The 19,106-nt window shown below is 39.1% G+C and overlaps 1 protein-coding gene across 3 annotated transcripts in view; it reads right to left on the bottom strand.

The window, feature by feature from the left end:
• col7a1l (collagen type VII alpha 1-like) overlaps positions 1–19,106 on the bottom strand; it is a 60,262-nt gene that overhangs the window by 33,919 nt on the left and 7,237 nt on the right. For all 3 annotated transcript variants that reach the window (XM_067582247.1, XM_067582249.1, XM_067582248.1), the window contains exons 5-39: positions 18,359–18,532; positions 17,832–17,995; positions 14,458–14,587; positions 14,156–14,272; positions 13,709–13,864; positions 12,865–12,981; positions 12,526–12,672; positions 12,287–12,406; positions 11,613–11,771; positions 10,707–10,820; positions 10,333–10,482; positions 9,693–9,830; positions 9,103–9,249; positions 8,171–8,290; positions 7,422–7,568; positions 6,363–6,647; positions 6,041–6,180; positions 5,416–5,539; positions 4,849–4,992; positions 4,546–4,733; positions 3,968–4,048; positions 3,584–3,601; positions 3,461–3,487; positions 3,183–3,248; positions 2,456–2,536; positions 2,331–2,357; positions 2,143–2,187; positions 1,893–1,967; positions 1,715–1,810; positions 1,400–1,426; positions 1,131–1,184; positions 901–972; positions 742–801; positions 197–232; positions 32–76 (exon numbers count right to left, since the gene is read on the bottom strand). In XM_067582247.1, the coding sequence (XP_067438348.1) occupies positions 32–76; positions 197–232; positions 742–801; positions 901–972; positions 1,131–1,184; positions 1,400–1,426; positions 1,715–1,810; positions 1,893–1,967; positions 2,143–2,187; positions 2,331–2,357; positions 2,456–2,536; positions 3,183–3,248; positions 3,461–3,487; positions 3,584–3,601; positions 3,968–4,048; positions 4,546–4,733; positions 4,849–4,992; positions 5,416–5,539; positions 6,041–6,180; positions 6,363–6,647; positions 7,422–7,568; positions 8,171–8,290; positions 9,103–9,249; positions 9,693–9,830; positions 10,333–10,482; positions 10,707–10,820; positions 11,613–11,771; positions 12,287–12,406; positions 12,526–12,672; positions 12,865–12,981; positions 13,709–13,864; positions 14,156–14,272; positions 14,458–14,587; positions 17,832–17,995; positions 18,359–18,532 (3,791 nt within the window). The remainder of the gene's footprint in view (positions 1–31; positions 77–196; positions 233–741; positions 802–900; positions 973–1,130; positions 1,185–1,399; positions 1,427–1,714; positions 1,811–1,892; positions 1,968–2,142; positions 2,188–2,330; positions 2,358–2,455; positions 2,537–3,182; positions 3,249–3,460; positions 3,488–3,583; positions 3,602–3,967; positions 4,049–4,545; positions 4,734–4,848; positions 4,993–5,415; positions 5,540–6,040; positions 6,181–6,362; positions 6,648–7,421; positions 7,569–8,170; positions 8,291–9,102; positions 9,250–9,692; positions 9,831–10,332; positions 10,483–10,706; positions 10,821–11,612; positions 11,772–12,286; positions 12,407–12,525; positions 12,673–12,864; positions 12,982–13,708; positions 13,865–14,155; positions 14,273–14,457; positions 14,588–17,831; positions 17,996–18,358; positions 18,533–19,106) is intronic.

Genomic DNA, 19,106 nt, shown 5'->3' with positions numbered 1-19,106 from the left:
ATTGAACTGGAGATAATGATGAGGTGCACACCCGCGGTCCGATGACTCCTTGGATGCCCTGTTCTCCACGCTCACCCTTCAAAGATAAATCGCATAACAATATCAATCAATAAAAAGCTTTCTGACTGAAACAAAATCATGTCACATTCAGTAAACAGACTACTTAATGTCCAAATTTATTTTTAATGTTGGGTACCTTTGGGCCAACTGGTCCCGTTAAGCCCATATTTCCCTGCAAATCAAAAGACAATGAAACAAAAACGTTATTTCACGTTAATGCATTCAGAACAATCATATTACACTTTAAAGTCTGTCCAATAACACAATTAGCTTGTTATTGTCATTATAATGGACAGCTTAGTCGACAGAAACCACTGTGTGATGCTGTGAACACTGACATTGAATAGACGACTACCTTGTGAATGCTGTAACTGCAGTCCAGGCAGTTTATTGTACATTTCTTATTACAGTTGTGCCATTGTTTGATTGTGATATCAAAGTTCAGTGCTCAATTAGCTCAAATTTAGCCTCTCATTGATTGTCAGTGGAATTCCTTCCGAAATGTCTCTTGAAAAGGTCTTTTGATGACATCCCAGCCTTAAGTCTTGTTTTACTGGGAGCAAGTATTGGTTTACATATTAGCTTTGTATTCTAAATGAAGTAAAATTATAAGATTATCATAATAATTAATATAATATGCTATCAGTGGATGATTTCTATTGTATGTTCATTGAGATGTACCTTCTCTCCCAACTCTCCACGAGGCCCTTGAATACCTTGTATGCCAATTCCTTCTTCACCCTGCAAAAGTGTTTATTTATCACACCTGTCAGTCAGCCTCATTCTCACATATATTCAGTGGACTGTTGTGATTTCTTGATGAATAATGGACACTTTTACCTTGTCTCCTTTCTGACCTGGTAATCCTGGCACCCCATCAATGCCGATGGGACCAGGCAAACCTGCAATGCCCTAGTGTGTATTTGTGTGTGTATTTCAGAGTTTGTGCATGAGAAACACAGAGAAAAACACTTAATGCAAATTATTTCTTCAGATGGCAACTCTAAATAAGTTTTCTGTTAAGCAATTTCTTTTGCCACTTCTAGTAATTTTATCAACTATGCACTTACATCTCTTCCAGACTCTCCTTTGTCTCCTTTCAAGCCCTGCTTCCCACGTAAACCCTTTCAAAAATATTAAAAGTATTATGAAAATGAAGCAATGTAATGTAATGTAATATAAGCTTTACATACAAGACAAAATTTATTACACAATATTTATGCTTAGTATAATTATAAGACATGTTAGGTCCACTAACATGCTAGTCAATACAATTTCTTAAAATGTAGGCAACTGTCTAAAGACTAATGAAGGGATACAAAACAGCCTTCTTACTTACTTTTTCTCCTGGCTCACCAGGATCTCCCTAAAAAGTACAAACAGCAAAAACAACTTGTTGGTCTATGTTTTTCACTATCAAACATGTTTAAACATTTTGTGACACTTCATACTAAATACTGTAGGTTAGTTTGACATGATCTGATGTAATACATTGTATAATGACATGGGGCTAAAGTCAAGAAATGACTGCCTTGCTTTAAACATCACACATTACATACATGGTGAGATGTCACTTTGCTATTAAGTTGTTCACAGGTTGTACAGTATGCTGCTTTTTGGGTTATTATGGATTTTTAAATCAGATCCATGTTACCTTGACAGATATTCCTGCTGATCCTGGTGGACCTGGCTGGCCAGGCAGGCCTGGAGCTCCATTGACCCCTGGTACACCAGCAGGTCCCTGGGGACCCTGCAACATTCAGTAAATAAATATATTTGATTTGCCCAAAACTGTTTCCAGAAAAAAATCCTAAACTTTGTCAAGGACTCACTGAAGACCCCGGTTCTCCTTTTCGTCCGGGGACAAAATTTGCATCTGTGCCTGCTATAACATATCCAGGCTCTCCCTGTGTAGAAATATAAAAAGGCATTACAGTGGATGTACAACACAGTATTCCTATCCTGTATTGTTGTAGCACTTCGGTCCTTTCCATGAAAGCAGATAAATCCACACAGAAAAGCAGAGTCGCTAACTGGTCCAGACATCAATTAGTTTAAATTAAATCCACAGTTTAGACTTACTCTCTCTCCTCTCTGGCCCTTTGGACCAGTGAGTCCAGGGAGACCCTGCCATTAAGGGACAAAAACAGTTTTTATTAGATTAATTCATATAAAAAACATTAACATTAACAACAATTCAAAAGTTTTTGCCAACATTTTGCTCTAAAAAGATTTTCTTTTATAAATGTATTAGTCATATTTTATCTTACCATATCACCTGGGACGCCTGGAGGGCCCTGAAAGAAACAACAAATATTATTTTCAGAATCAGACCTGAATGAAATAAACTTAAACCATGTCAGTGTGAGGTCTTGTTTTTTCTGAATTTAGTTACCCGCTGGCCAGCAGAACCTGGGGGTCCAGTTCTCCCCGGTCGTCCAGGCAACCCAGGAACACCATCTGTTCCCGAAGGCCCCTGTTAAATTAAATCATTATGGTCTGTGCTGGAAAATAAAATAATAGGCATACACAAGCAAAGCCACAGTCACTCACTCACACAATCAATGTGAGGTTATGAGACTGGATACAATAAAAATGAAAAAGTAATTACGGCAATAATTTGATACACTGGAGCTATGAGGGCAGAAATTTTGAGTTTACCGTAACTGATTCAAGCGATTCATAACAATGAGCAGGCCTCTTATTGTCATTAATCTGTGCATAAACAGCCAACAATGCACATCTGCTCCCTGAATCATATATACTAAAAAAACAGATGCACGACGTTTCCACATCCAGCATAATGTGTATATCCCCCAAACATCTCTTAACCTGTAAATCTGTCAATACCAAACATAGTATAGAGATTTATTTTAACGCAGATGCTGCAGCTCTTTTATATTTTTGCTAGTATGACATTGTGTCGTCCATGTCGATAGTTGGGTTGCATGTCAACTTAAAGCAAATAACATGTAAAACAGATATAGACAAACTGACAGCATACAGGCGAGCTATTATTGACCACAAATTATTATCAATGACAATGGCGATGATGACAATGAAGGCAGTAGTAATGTGTAATGTATGATTGTATGAGTTTGTGTTTGTATACTGCTTCTTACCCTCTCTCCCTTCTCTCCTTTGGAAGAAGTGAAAGGATCAAACTGTCCAGGGCTTTGCCTAAATCTCTACATAGACAACAAATACCACTTGTTATATTGAAAAGTTGAATTAATAATAAAGTTAGTGAACGTAAATGAATAGCCATGAGATCACGTTAATGTAGAAACAAGAGGTGGGGGATGTATGGAAATATCCATACATCCAAAATAAGTGTCAGCTTTTTGAGTAACAGGTACTATATTGTTAAAAAAAAAAAAGAAAACTTGATAAAACATACCAGACCTCCAAGACCAAAACCATCTCCCTGAAAGAAAGAGTGAGATTATTCAAACATATATAACACTGTTTTTACAGACATTTCTAAATCGGTTTAATCTTTAACATGTCTCAATTAACTGACCTTTTCTCCTTTCTGACCCTGGAAAAAACAAACAATTAATATGATTAATAGTTGAAGGTTAACAAAGAGAAGAACTCATTAATCAAACCAACCGTAATGTGAGAAGTTCAAATAAATGTCAGCATCTATCAGTGAAGTTTAAACTGGTAAAAATCATTCAAATTGCTTTCCAATTCACATCTGACAATAAAAAGCAATAACAATATTCATGAGTACTTTTAATGAACAGTATATAATATGTACCCTCATACACATGACTGATGATATGCTACTGACAGAGACGAAGGCAACAATGATGACGACAGTGACAGGGAGAGGAACAGGAGGAGGAGGAGGAGGAGGAGGAGGAGGAGGAGGATAATTATGTTTGTGTGAAGTACCAACCTTCACACACTGGGATGAGCAGGGACCCTGAGGCTTAAGCAGCTCCTCTGGGTCTTCAGTCGGGGTGTCCAGCTGAGCAACCTGAAAATAAAAATGAGGAAGATGGAATGCATTACCGACTGGTCAAAGACATCTTGGACGACAGACTTAATGTGGACTACAGTGCCAGAAATATCTGTGTAATGCACTTGCTTTCATCTGAGCTGCAGTCACACCCTCCACTGCTCTGTCATTATTAAGTCAAGACGGCTAAAGTGTTTCCTCCTGTCTTTGTGTGTTGATTAAAAAAAGCTATTGCCTTTACATTTATGTAACATGTGGTCACTTTGCAAGCCTAACCAGCTCCACAGGTGGTTTGGATGACCTCTCCTATATGTGTTCTGGATGCATTTACTCTACCTGAGCAGCTTTAATGAGTCTGAGAGCTATCCTGTAACAGTGCAATCACCTAAAACATTATTATGCCAGTTGTAAAGGCCATCTTAAATTGCATGTGTGGACAGAAGATGTTGTTTTTTTCAAGTTTCTTAAAAATTCTGCTTAAACTATAAAAATATCTCAAAAGTTTCTATTCTTACCTCATCATGTAGCTTGAATTCTGAGAGGAGTTCCTCACTACAGATACTGTTGATAAATTCTCTCTCTATGGAGGGAAACTCATCAAAGGTCGGTGAGTAGAAGATATTCTTGTAGCTGGTGGGAGCTGCTATCTTATTCAGCTCCTCGATGTCTGCATTAGCAACTCCAACTGCCAGGACACTGACACCTGATTCAAACCAGACAATCCAGAGTCAACCTCCAGGTATTTGGAGTAATTAAAGAAGAAATATAACCTATTGCTCAGATTTATACACAAATAAACAACAATAACTTTGACTGACCCAGAGCACGAGCAATTCTGGAGGGTGGCAGCACATTATCCTGCGCCCTGCCATCTGTAATCAGAACCAGAACATGGGCCACATCTTGCCTCATCCCCAGAGACTCCTGAAACAGTTCCTGGAGAACGTAGCTGATGCCTTTTCCTGAGGGTACAAAAAAGCATTAAGAACAAATAGTTTAACTTTTGGGAGAGTTTTATTCTGCTAAATGCTTTTAGACTAAAAGTACTATTATATTTATGTATATATAAAATGATGACTGAAAAGTCTTGTGAAGTGTTGGCTTCAAACTTCAAACAATTTCAACTCGTCCCTTCTTCTGTAGTCTATTCTTGTAATTGCTGATATCAGTAAATTTCTATGACATTTATTGAAAAAAATTGTACTATTTGTGCTATTTGTACGTTTTTTTTCACATTTCACATGAAACTAGCTACATCAACAGTCAGTATTAATACATCTATACGGCAGCATGACCATAAACTAGGATTTATCTGGCATCTTATCAAAGGTGGCAAAGAGAGGGAAAACAGTGTGCACATTTGTGTCAGTGTGAGTGTCACCAACCTGTTTTGGTGTTGCCCCCTCCATAGCGTAGCCCTCTGAGAGCCCTGAGCATAGAGTTTCTGTCTTTGTAGTCACTCAGGCGGAATTCAATTCGAGGCTCATCACTGTAATGAACTACGGCAATCTGAGAGAAGATTGATGGAAACAAATGCGTCATGTTATTATCTTAACTTTTCTGATGGAAATAATTGCATGAGTGCAATGAAACTTTAAGCCATAATTATATAACAAATTTCATTCAAATTCGTCCTTCTCAGACTGTGCATGATGGGAAATGTACATTTTAGTTTTTGCATGTTTATGGGATGTTGTCTCTTCCTTGGCTGCCACACTTTACTCAGCCAACTACAAGCCATGTGGCATTGTGCCTTATTTGTCCTTTCTGCCAATGTTGGAGTCCAATTCTGCCCACTTGGTGAAAGAATTGCACATTATTTTCCTGCTAATGGTCCTGGCCTTCACAAGAGACTCAGTGCAGCAGTTTTGCTACCTTGCAGGCAGCTATTATTTAATTGTCCTACCATCCTAATCAAACTAACAGCCAAAAAGATATCCACCTCAAGCCATAACATCAACACAATATCAAACTGGATAATACAAAGAAAGTTTTTGCTGTGAGACTAACCTGTGTGTCCTGAGGACCAATGTAAGGGAAGTAGGTGGCCACCCGGAATATAAAGTCCTTCATCTTGATAAAGTTGTTAGCGCCAATGCTCGAGGACTCATCCACTAAGAACACTATGTCTGCTTTGGTCTTACCACACACTGACAAAACACAAAAAATATAAACCTTAAACACACAAATGCAACATTCAATGTGAAAAATAAAACAATGCTCTGCAAGATCATGTAAAAAAATACACCCAGACTTTATTTTCTGGTTTAAAACACACATTGTAGATCATAAAACCTCAATTATGAGCCAGCAGGTCATCTCTGTATGATACCTGGTCTTGGTTGAGCTGTTGTCTCTGTGTCAAATGTGGTTAATCGGAGGGAGGTGACTGCTCCTGCTTTAGCTTTAGTGACACTTGGCTGACCTGGAGGCTTCTTAGCGGTTATGGTTTTGATCGGGGGCACAGCAATGGGGTGCCGGGTGGTCCTGGTGGCTGCGTGAACGATGGTAGCATTGGTGACAGAGACAGTCTGTGAAGCAGTCGTGATATGAGGGGAATGTGGGGCCACTGTGGCTGGCACAGACTGGACTGTTACCACTGGAGGATCCTGTCCCACTGAGAAGCACAGAGCCATTACATCACTTATAAAAAAAATTAAATCAAACACAAAATGTCACTGGAGGGAAACTGTGTGATTGCTGAGGCAACTAATGGGGTGCAGGAAAGAAAAAAGAGAACACTAATGTGTAAATGCACACTGAATCACACAGAGAAGAAAACTGCTGCTGCTTTGCTCCCTGTGGGTTTAAACTTTGAAGTGTGTTGCACTTTTGGCCGCAGCCCACTCAGTGATGTCATAGTAGTATTTTGACCTGCTGTGACAATAATCATTGGAGTTTGGATTGCTGCTCTGAAGCAGTGGTTCCCTAACTTTTTGACTCACCCCTTAAAATTAAACTCTGTCCAGAAGTCCTGAAGAAGTAACATTTCCAGTAATTCATAAGGAAAAAGCAAACATTAGAGAAAAGTCTGAAAAAATAATCATCACTTTATGTAGCAAAAATATGTTTTTTATGCTTTTTTTATGCACAGATTTATCTTGCGACCCCTTGTGGGGGTCTGCTTTAAAGTTTAAACCCACAAAAATAGGTTCAGTGGCACTGTGTGATTCAGTGTGGATTCACCCTATACTAAGAATAAAGTAGAGGATTCAACACAATACAATCAATAATATTTTGTATTATATTGTTAAATATATATTAATAGTATTAGACTCAGATATGTTTATTAAGAGAATATGAGTGTAAAGATATAGGTATAATAGTGTACATACAGTATATTCTGTACAATCAATAGGCATATTGATATTCATGTTTCAAATTGTCTTACATATTCTCTGGTACACAGTGCTTATAGGTCCCTCCACTTCTCCATACAAAGGCTTGATGGTGAAAATATATGTTCTTCCATAGAGAAGATCATTGATCTTATAGGAGGTGAAACCAGGGCCCAGAGTCTCTGTTTTAGTCTCCAACACTGGAACAGACACAAAGAAGTTACAGAGGAATTATTTCAAATGATTTAGAACAATAAATTAATCAAATGAGGATGTTATGTCAATGAGCATTTCTAAGTGGACACAGTTCCTGTAAATAAAATCCAAAGCAACAAACTTTTTACATGTATCCAACAAAGCACTATAACTCACTTATATCAGACTTTGACTACAATTACAACCATTACCTGCCAAAGACAACGTGAGCTTGTAAAAACTCTGCGTGTTTAATAAAACATGAATATTAGTTGTGTGAATGTTCTCCTTAATCTTTTCCCTTTCAACAAAAGGGTGCTTATGCTGAGACTCAATACACATTGCAATAACGTGTCATGCTAAACGCATCCACCTCTACCCTGAAACAAATGATTATCATACTTGAAATGTATTAAAAATAAATATATTTTATGACTAATGCAACCTTTTAACATAACAGTGTTATGATAGGGCTCAATATGCAATGCAATAATATTTGCACAGAACAGGAATTAAACTCTAAAGGCTAGTTTGTCAACTGAAAATTGCATGAATGTTACCATGATGCTGAATTAAGGGTGAAACTTTGTGGTGGTTCACCACTGACCTGAGATGTGCCTCCAGGAAAGACGGTATCCAGAGACACCTGCCACTCGAGTCCAGTTCAGAACAGTGCTGCTGTCTGTAGTGTTCAGAGCAGCAAAGCCATTCACTTTGGGAAGATCCACTGAAACAGAAAATAAGAAAGATGAAGAATGAAAAAAGAATCAGGCTTAATTTATGTTTATAGAGAAACATGGAGACTAGAGATGCACCGATCCAATTTTTCTTGCTCAATACCGATTCAGATACCTCAACTCACAATTCAGTACCAGCGCTGTCTGTTTTTTCCAAATGAGATTGGGATTATATTTATATAAGGTAACATGAGGCCTGGTATTGTTATGATTCTGAAAACTGAATCTGCAGCTTGTTGTGCCTTAATAAATGTGAGAAATACTGAATTTGATGACAATGACAAAGAACATCGATTGGTTACGTGTGGCCGATACTTGACTGGCTTAATAGGGTCAGTATTGGCCTGATCTAGTGGATCAGATAATGGACACAAACATGAAAAAAATACCAGTCTGAAAATATAAAAAGATATCAAAAGATATCATTGGAGAAAAATGTTCATACAACACTAAAACTAAACTGTGAAGTTTTCTTTGGCATGCCTTTCCCTGAGTTGCAGAATCTCTGGATCTGTCTGTTCTTGGAAATTTTAGCAGAGTATCAGGGTCTCTGAGATTGGTGTTCATGTCCATTACATGAGTAAATACTAGTTAACAGGTTGCTGAACTTTGACGAGTGACATATTTTAAGTGGCAAACTTGCATCACTTGAAAAAAAGGGTGATCTCTATGATTTGAAACACTATGGACACATTTACACTATTAATTTGTGCCACATATAATGCATAAACTCCTCCCTGAAGCCTCTGGTTGAGAACACGTTTCATACTGTTCCTCACTGTTAAGGGCAGGCAGGACTCACAGGTGCGTGCAGTGACCAGGGCAGGGCTTCCTTCTCTGTTGCCCACCATGGAGGACACCTGGACCTTGTAAGCTGAGCTCTCACGCAGATTCTTAATGGTAAAGGTGGTGGAAGCAGCAGGTACCACGTGGGACTTCTCATCACCCCCTAGAACAGGGAAGAATAAAACACAGCATGCAGAGATAATGAGAGTGAGAAACAATAGTGTTGTGTGCTCATTTGTGGTTAAACCTATAATGAGCCACAAGAGCCCAAACAGTGATTTTTAAATCTGACTTTTAAAGAGCAAAGATGAATTACCCATTATGCAAATAGAAAAAACAATTGTTGTAATTGAAAAATTATGCTAATATCCAATACATGTTTAATAATTGTAGTCAACAAAATTAAATATTATTCTATTGCTCAGAAATGTGTTTGCTGAAGTGAAGATAAATAAAGTCACTGCTTAGCAACACTTGAATTAACAGTTATATGGTTGCATTTGTCCATTTATGAAGTATACTCCCACAGCTGTGAATGAAACTGCACTGAGGGCAGAGAAAATATATTTAACAATAAGCAGTTGGTGACTGTTTATGTGATCTCACCCAGGAAGGGGATCCAGGAGATTTTGTACCCAGATGCCCCTGGTGTTTTCCTCCAGGACAGGGTGAAGGAGTTGACTCCAATGTCCACAACCTTCACCTCACTCACTGCCTGGATTGGGTCAGAGTCTGAGACAGTAGCTGAGAAATAACACCATACAACCAAGTCAGATGACACATTTTGAATTCTGGTTTAATTCCTCATCATGAAATAGAGTCAATTCAAATTAGAATGCATAAAAACTGAAAAATAATGTGGGGCAAATGAGCTGCATGAACTGGAGCGGCTTTATTCAAACAACCTATTATTTGGCAGTGTAATAAACTTGGCACTTGGAGCTTTGTGTAGCTTTGACAGTGACACTGATAAAATGATAGCAACCCTGCTGACTTGAACTCAGTGACACATAATGCAAGTGACAACGGCAAGAGCTGTGGTTAAAATGGGAAGACCAAAGTACATGACATGTCAGTCAAACAAAGACACCATGAGGGTGCCATGGCACGGGATTAGGAACTCCGCTGTCCCAACCCATTTAATTACAATGGGCGCACAGCTGCACAGAGCTATTTAGATCTAAAGATGAATCATGATCAGTTAAAATAAGAGAAAGAAAATTGAGACCTCAATTCCATTCAGTACCTGTGAGCTGAGATAAAGAGATTTCTGGTCCCTCTGAGTTTCCGTATACTGCACAGATGGTGATTCTGTAGGTTGACTGTGGGTTCAGGCCTCCGATACGATGGAAGAGAACACTGCGGTCCAGGTAACGGGACTGGGGGCTGCTATCATCTGCAAGCATGCAGGTACACACAATAAGATACAATATACAGCTAGCTAACTAGCTTTTTTGTCTAACCTGTACACAAACATAATATTATTTCTATAAAGCTATGCAATGATTCTCTTTTAATTAGGGATTTAAGAAAAAATATTCCCCAAATAGATCTCAATCCATAACTAAAGGAGGGCTAAATCAGAAGAATAGTTAAAACAGAAGAAGTTAAATAGATCACCTGTGTTCCAGGAGAGTTTGTACTCAGTTGCTCCAACGATGGGACTCCACTCCACATCTATGGAGGTACTGGTGTAGGATGTCACCTTGAAGTTGGACACATAGCCCAACGGAGCTGAGATAGAGGAAGAGGGAATATCAACAGGCTGTATGTGTTCTTGTAAATATATTGTTAATGTTATTTACACTGTAGTATGAAACAGAGAGAAAGATTTACAGCAAATGACAAGAAAGTTATAAACTGGATATAAACACATATTGTACAATACATGTAAGTATGCAACTACATGAGTACTGTGGTTGACTGACTATTTCCTTCACTGTAATAATACTCTAACCTAGTCTCTGTAATGTTTTACTCTCCACTCATTTGGTTACTAACACCTTGGCCAGAGAGCTGCTCAACTAGCAACTAGCTTTTATGGAAGTTGCCTTTGTGGCAGTAATTAAATTGTTCTTCAATATGTTTTCCCATTTTATCATATTGGCATTTTCAATAGGGACACACAATGTTATACTATTTAAGTTTTGTGCCACAGAAGCAAAAAAAATATGTCAAGTAAAAATGAAATCCCTTTGTTGTGAAGTCTTCGACTTGCAGCGCTGCTGACTCAAGCTCGTTGACACATAGTACAAGTGACAAGGACAGGGATGGTGGTTAAAATGGGAAGACCAAAGCACAGGACTTGTCAATCAAACACAGACACCACAAAGGTGTGAAATACTACAACCTCACCAAGTGCATCATTATATTTGACTTGGCATCATACAATGACAATACAGAAAGATAAACAGCATATTTCAGCAGACTATTCCACAATCTGCAATTTGTGGAAAGTCCACTGTGTTCACTCCTAAACCACTGTGTTATTTATGGGTAAAAGACATACTGAACACTGGTACTCACAAGTTCGGAAGGTAGCAGAGATACCAGGCCCAACCACTGATCCAAACAGCACATAGAGAGTCAGGACGTACTCAGTATCATGGGCTACATTCTTCATCTGGTACTCTGTGGTGCTGCCATTCAAAGCCAACTGCCTGGGACGGTCTCGACCAACAAACTCTGAAAATAATATTAACATTAACAGTACAGTCACAGTTTTTTTCTTTCAATTCCTCACTGTCAACTGCTATAACTGTCAACTTTGGCTCAGCATCAGAGGCTGCTCTTCAGCAAAAAAAACCCATCAGTCTTGTTTTATTCTAATATTTGTATTTCATCAAAGTGACTCCCCGTGCCACCTGACACATCTTCCTGGCAGACTGGCAGTGTGGACGTGTCCAAAGTATAAGCAGTGGTATTTCAATGCTCTTGCCAGAGTGAGTATGTCACTGGGAGAAAAAGAGCTAGACAACAGGACCAGAAAAAAACATGCAGGCATACACATGCATACAAAAGCAAATGTTCTTTCTTCTTCTTTCTTCCTACATTTGCTATAGAAGGATATCATGGGCCTGTATACTGTATCTTACAACTATATAGAAATGCAATATAGCATGAGTGTGCATGAATTAAAAGATGTATCACCAGAAGAATTGGAGAACATGAGTTATGAAAGGTTGAGAAAGTGAAATCACCTGGCGTGGGTCCCCAGGCCAGTCTGTATCCTGTGGCCCCCGGGACACTGTTCCATGAGATGACAGCAGTGTTGGTGCTCACAGCGGATACCTTCAGAGTCTGTACTGCGCTGCTTTCCACTGACACACAGAAGGAGAGAGAGGAAGACAGAGATGATGATCTTCAAATCTAGTTTTACCTATGTCTTTAATGCTATAATAACTGTATTTTTGTACTTTCTTGCAAGCACTCTAGTTACATGTCTTGACTTTGGTTGTCGTGATAGGCCCCTCGATGTCTCCAAAGATGGGGTTGATGGTGACGGTGTACTCAGAGCCTGGGTGGAGGCCCTGGATCATGTAGAAATTAAAGTTGTCCCCGAGGTTTATGTTTTCTATGTGGCCATCTTAAAGAAAAAGAGGAGGAAATAAATGGTTGAATGTCATAAAATGATGTCTGGTTTGGCCGAAATTAAAAGCAGCCTTTTGTCTGATGGTACCAAGATTAAACCTTAGAGCTCTATTTAGCAAATCAAGGCAGTGTAAGTTGGTTTCCTCTTCGCTACATTCCCGAGGTCACAAACAATCAACCATAGTACCTGAAGATGCCCATGTCAGACGGTATCCTGTAGCACCCTTAACTGATGACCACCTTGCCTGGACAGTGTCTGTGGTGGCGTTCTGGACCGGGAACTGCTGAACTGGTACCAGCTTTACTGTTAAACACACACATATCCACACAAACACACACATATCCACAAATTTACACACAAAAATTCAATATTTCATTTTTATTTAGTGATTCACAAAATGATGGAAAGTAATGTTATTTAGCCTGATTTTTTAAAGAAAAAAATGTTATTTAAAGTAATTGAATGAAGCATAAGAAACGTAATAATCTAAATACAGCCTCTAAATATATTTCCATAGAATACCACAAAAAATAGACAAATGAGAGGCCACCTCTACATGATAGTATGGAAGCCTATGAAGACTATATTAAAATGATAATGTAAACTTGAAAATGAAAATGTAATTCCAAATTGGATTATTGCATTTTCATTTTCACTCAAATAACAAATACATATGTGGAAAATTATAATGCTGTTGTGGAATTACATTTTCATTTTCAAGTTTTACATTACCATTTTAATGTAGTCCCCTATAGGCTTCCATATATTAGACCTGATGATGACTGGTATTTTTTCTAGAACAACATCACCCTCCTGTGGATATATTATAGTACTACACTTTGGCATTTACCCCCGCCCCCCTTCCACCCTCCTGTTATATCTTGTTTCATACTCTATTCCATGTTACAGTGTTAAATATAGTAAACATGAGAACTTGAGTTTAAGGAATCATCTTCAGTCTTTGAATTTCTTCTAATTTGTCTATGTAAATGAAGAGACATTATGTTTTAACTGAAGCCAATACACTTACATGTCTTGCCCGTTATTGAAACCGGCTCGCTTGGTCCCTGGGGGTAAACAGCATAAATACTGATGGTGTACTTCTTATCCTCCTCCAGGCTGTCAATCACATGAGAAGAAGTGTCTCCAGGAAGCAGCTGCTCATAAGTAAATCCTGGTCGGTTGGCTGCAGAACATTCATAAATCCAACATAATCAATACACGACAAAGTTTTCCTTTCAAACAATTTATCCCTGTGATGCAGGCTGCCTTAAATATCAAGCACATGAAAACCAACTCCAGACTGGTTATGGCTTTCATTCAACAAAATCATACTGTGCACATCTATTTTGAGGAAACACATTAGAACATGTTTAACTGATTGAAAATTGTAGTTTTAAATCATTGCAATCATTTTTATACTGGTTAGAAATGAACTGTGGCTTTAGCTCAGCTGTCAAGTGGTATGTCAGCGTACATCTTGGGATGAAGATCTTGAATCCATTGAGCTTCCCTAGAGGAGGGGTCCAGCCCAGACGCAGAGAGAACAGACCCTCCTCAATAACACGGAAGTTTGACACCTGGGGCAGAGGGGCTAAAAGACAGAGATTTGTTGCTCAGGGGAGGGCGGTACAGTGAAATCAAACATAGATGCATGCATCTGTATACATGAGATGCAATGTCAATTTACATAAGCAAATGGAAGGCATGTGTGTATTTTATATAATTATTTATATATCATTTTACATAGGTGCATGTGCAGTGATGTGTGGCACCCACTTGTCTTGACGGTGATTGTCGCAGAGTCTCCTATGAGGCTTGGGTAGATGGCATAGACAGTGAGGGAATAGTCTGTTTTAGGACTCAGCTCTGTCACCACTGCTGTGCTCACATCTGCCTTCAGATCAATCTGTTATATACACAGATGATATCAACAACAAAAAAGAGGGGCAGATCGTGTGGGTTTGTGTGAGACAGACTGAGCGAGAGAGAAAGATAATTGATCAAGATAGTGATGATGTCAAAGCAGAAAGCAGAACTGAAGTGTGCTTGAGTAAATATAAAAATGTAAGTCTCTACCTCAGTGATTTACCAGAATCTTTATTGTTTGTTTATACTCCTGATCCAAACCCTCTTCTCCATTATATTTAAATTAAGTGGCATGTTGTGCCTTCTAACATAACGCAGAACCTAAATTATTCCTTTTAACCTAATTCTCTGTGTCTGTCAAGGGTACGAATAAGATTGCTGTTTTATTAAAAAAAAACAAATATACACAAGCACAAACACAGAAGCACGTAGATTGTTTGAGAAATTGGCATCAATATTGTCGCAGTCTTTGGAGAGTTACACAGACGGAATCACAAACTCAGGCCTTGTGATCTGCAGTATTGAGTCTAAGTTCTTGGCAGAGATGACAGAACTGGAAGCTTATGTACTTAGGATCACCAAGGTCACAAGTAGTCCTGAGAATGATCCTGACATCCCTGAAAAACTGAAGGATGCAGTGGACATTTTGGAGGAGGTAATCTTCATTACAATGGATGGAAGCATGTCCCTGTTACAGAAGGATTCATAGATGCTGTTCTGTCAGCCCTTGAAGTTCCACATCAATAATAATTCCCACTCATTACCCCTCAGCCCACTGCGCAACATTTCCCATCATGCTTGAAAATTTGGAAATCATTTCAGAAATAATTTGAGAACTGGCACTTATTGTTACAAAAACACAGCAATAACAAATCCTCTCCCTGTATAAGGCTGACAAATTGCACAACTTAAAAGCATTGCTGACTGATTAAAAAAAAACTTGAATGAGGAGCATCTGGTAATTGAATTTTGTGGTTAAGACACATGCCACATAAACATAACATCTGTGGTTCGACCTTTGTTGCATGTCACCCCCCATCTTTCCCTCCCTTAATTTCCTCATATCTCTACTGTCCCTATAATAAAGGCATAAAATGCCCCAGCATTTATATATAGACGGGTGACAGATTAAAGGAAAAAACTGCTACAAAAAAAAGGTGGCTCTGTTAGCTGTGGGGGACATTTTGCTGGCATGGTTTGGGTCCACTTGTCCCCTTAGAGGGAAGGGTCACTGCAAATCAATACAAAGTTGTTCTGAGTGATCACCTTTATCCTATGATGAAACATTTCTATCCTGATGGGAGTGGTCTCTTCCAGGATGACAATTCCCCAATTCACAGGACACGTGGGGTTACTGAATGGTTAGTATGAAAATGATGTGAATCATATGCTACGGCCTTCGCAGTCACCAGATCTCAACCCAATTGAACATCTATAGGAGATTTTGGAACGATGGCGCTCTTAGACAGCACTCTCACCACCATCTTCAAAACACCAAATGAGGGAATATCTTTTGAAAAGGATGGTGTTCCAGAGACTTGTGGAATCAATGTCAGGGCACACTGAAGCTGTTCTGACGGCATGCGGTGGCCCAACACCTTACTAAGACACTTTACTTTGGTTTAATTTTGTCACCCATCTGTGTATTTTGGAAATAAGTATTCAACACGTCAACATTTTTTTCAGGAAACATATTTCCAGTGCAGCTATTCACATGCAATTATGACCAGATATTGGTATTACCTCAATAAGGCAATACAGCTAAAAAAAATCATAACATTCCAATCAATAAAAAAGTTATGTGCATTAAATCAGAATGACACAGGAAAAAAGTATTGAACACGCTATCTGAAATACTTGGTGGAGAAGCCTTTGTTTGCAATGACAGCTTCAAGACGCTTCCTGTTCAAAGAAACTAATCTCTCATAATGTCCAGGGGGGATTTTGACCCATCCTTCTAAGGAGCCAGTCTTCAAATGTTGAAGATTCTGGGGGGCCGCTGGTGATTCTTTGTCTTCAGTTCCTTCCATAAATGTTCTATAGGGTTCAAGTCCGGTGATTGACTGGCCCATTCCAACACCTTTATTTTCTTTCTCTGGAACCAGTTGACAGTCTCCTTTGCAGTATGTTTCGGATTGTTGTCCTGTTGGAAGGTCCATCTGTGTCTCATCATCATTGTCCTGGTGGATGGCAACAGAACAAGAATATCCCGATACATGGCTCCATTCATTTTCCCTTGAACAATTTGGACCATGAGAAGGGAAACAGCCCCATGCCATAATGCAGAATCATTTCTACTCCAAACATGGCATGTAGTGTTATTGCCAAACATTTCAATTTGTGTCACATCTGACCACACCACATTCTGCTCCAAATGTCGTGGAGCAAACTTCAAACAAGCTTCAACATATCTTTTCTTCAGTAATGAAGTCTTACGGGGTGATCGTGTATGGAGACCGTGGTGATGGAGAGCATTGCCTATTGTTTTCTCTGTGACAATTGTACCTGCTTCCTCCAGGTCTTTGTGTAGCTCTTTTGAATGATCCTTGAATATTGGGCTAATCTTCTGACAAACTTTCTTACTGCCCAGTCAGAAATCTTGCGAAGAGCTACTGAGCATGGCCGGTTGATAGTGGAGTGATGCTGCTTCCATTTGCAGATAATGGCCCAAGTGGTGCTTATGGGAATATTCAGGAGTTGAGAAATCAGTTGGTAACCTGTGCCATTCCTATGTTGCTCAACACTCTTGTTGCAAAGGTTTTGGGAGAGCTCTTTGCCTCTACCTGACAGCTTGGTAGCAAATGATGCATTCACAGATGGCTAACCCTTTTAGAATGGAAATACTAATAGCCACATGCACTAAGCCAGCTGATTCTAATTAACACAGGTAGGAGAACTTATTAGTGGATTCACCTGATTCAGTGCTTTTTCTTACTGCATGTTCAATACTTCCTGTGCCATTCCAATTTAATGCACAGAACTGTTTTTGTAGATTAGCATGTTGTTGATGCGTTGATTTTCCCCACTGTATATATAAAAGAGAGCAGTTTCAGGGGACATCTGATCTTTTCAGAGCTTGAACTGAGCAATATGTTTTTATTTCGAAAGATCTGACAGATTGCTTTTAGTCTATATTGTAGTTACTGGTGATGTGATGAAATGATTAGTAGCAGTTACACTAATAAACAATCTGATTACCTGCAATCTGATTATACCAACAATGCTCTTACAGTCCAACTCTGCATCAGCACAACTACCATCATGCACATGGACGCATTCCTCACCTGTCTCTGCTGTAGGGGTCTCTGCTGTCCTTTGGAGCTGAGAGGGGTGACCAGGAGTCGATATCCGGTGACATCACCTGTGGCCTGGCTCCATGTCAGTCTGAGGGAACTGTGGGCCAACTCACTGACCTGCAGGTCTCTGGGACCCACTACACGCTTTTCAACTAGATGTGGTAGTGGAAAGTACAGAAAGAGAGATGAGAAAGAAAGAAAAATGATATGAAAGAAAAAGAAGGGAGATGCAGATGAGTAGAGGATCAAGAACTCAGGAGAGGAGAGAAACTCAAAGTAATACAAGTTGGTCTCGATGTATAATTTGAAAGATAAATCCATTTTATTGAGAAAGCTGCAGGGCAGGTTGAAATAAGAGAAAAACACTCATTCTTTTTTATGATACTTTTCGTGCTTTAGGGTAAAATACAATTCATCAATATAAAAATGCAAACAGCAGTCAGCAGGAGGGAAGCATCTGAGAGAAATCTGAGTTTGTTATGAAAGACTTTACTTTTATATGTGTATTCACTCACCAGGCTGGAAAGTTTTCACAGGACGTGGTGGTTCAGAGGCAGTGAAACAAAGCCTGCGAGACACTTTGGGGAGGATGGTTTCCAGGAGAGTGAAGTCAGCGCCCATCAGTAGATGCTCCTCATATGGCTCTGACACAATCCTCCTCAGCTCTGATTCGTCAGCTCCCCTAACACCTGGCCACAGGATTGAAAAACAGTGGAACAAAGCAGATACAGAAACAGGACTCTGCATGTTTAGTCCACTACTACTTGCAGTGTCATTCCTATGGTTATCATAATTTCTATGGATTTTCTCTGCAGATATTCTCACAGACACCACTAGGGGGAGCTGTGGCATTTTGAGTGATTTATTTAAAATATATACACAGGCTTAATCAAATGATTTCTGGCGCATATCTCAAGTTATGGCATTACATTTGTCGGGCTGCAGTCTGAGGTACTGGTTACCAAAATGTGGTGGATTTAACTAAATAAAAAACATTTTAAGAGGCACAGATGACTGTGTTGCAAGTCCTTAGAGAGATAATTCACAGTTACAGTTTATTGGATTCCACACCTGGACAAGATAGATGTGCATGTGTTTTCATACTGGTACTTTGTATGTACAGAACATGCATGTAGATGCACATCGCCTTACATATGTGTTATCCATGCTACACAGACTCTACAGGCTTATTGCTTTCACACTAGTACACAAGATGCATGTGGAGCTTTTCTGCAGAAGTGATGAATGAGAGGAGCAGGCCTT

The sequence above is a fragment of the Thunnus thynnus genome, chromosome 23, assembly GCF_963924715.1.
Source record: "Thunnus thynnus chromosome 23, fThuThy2.1, whole genome shotgun sequence".
NCBI lineage: Eukaryota > Metazoa > Chordata > Actinopteri > Scombriformes > Scombridae > Thunnus > Thunnus thynnus.
This window is presented reverse-complemented; position numbering and strand designations above follow the sequence as displayed.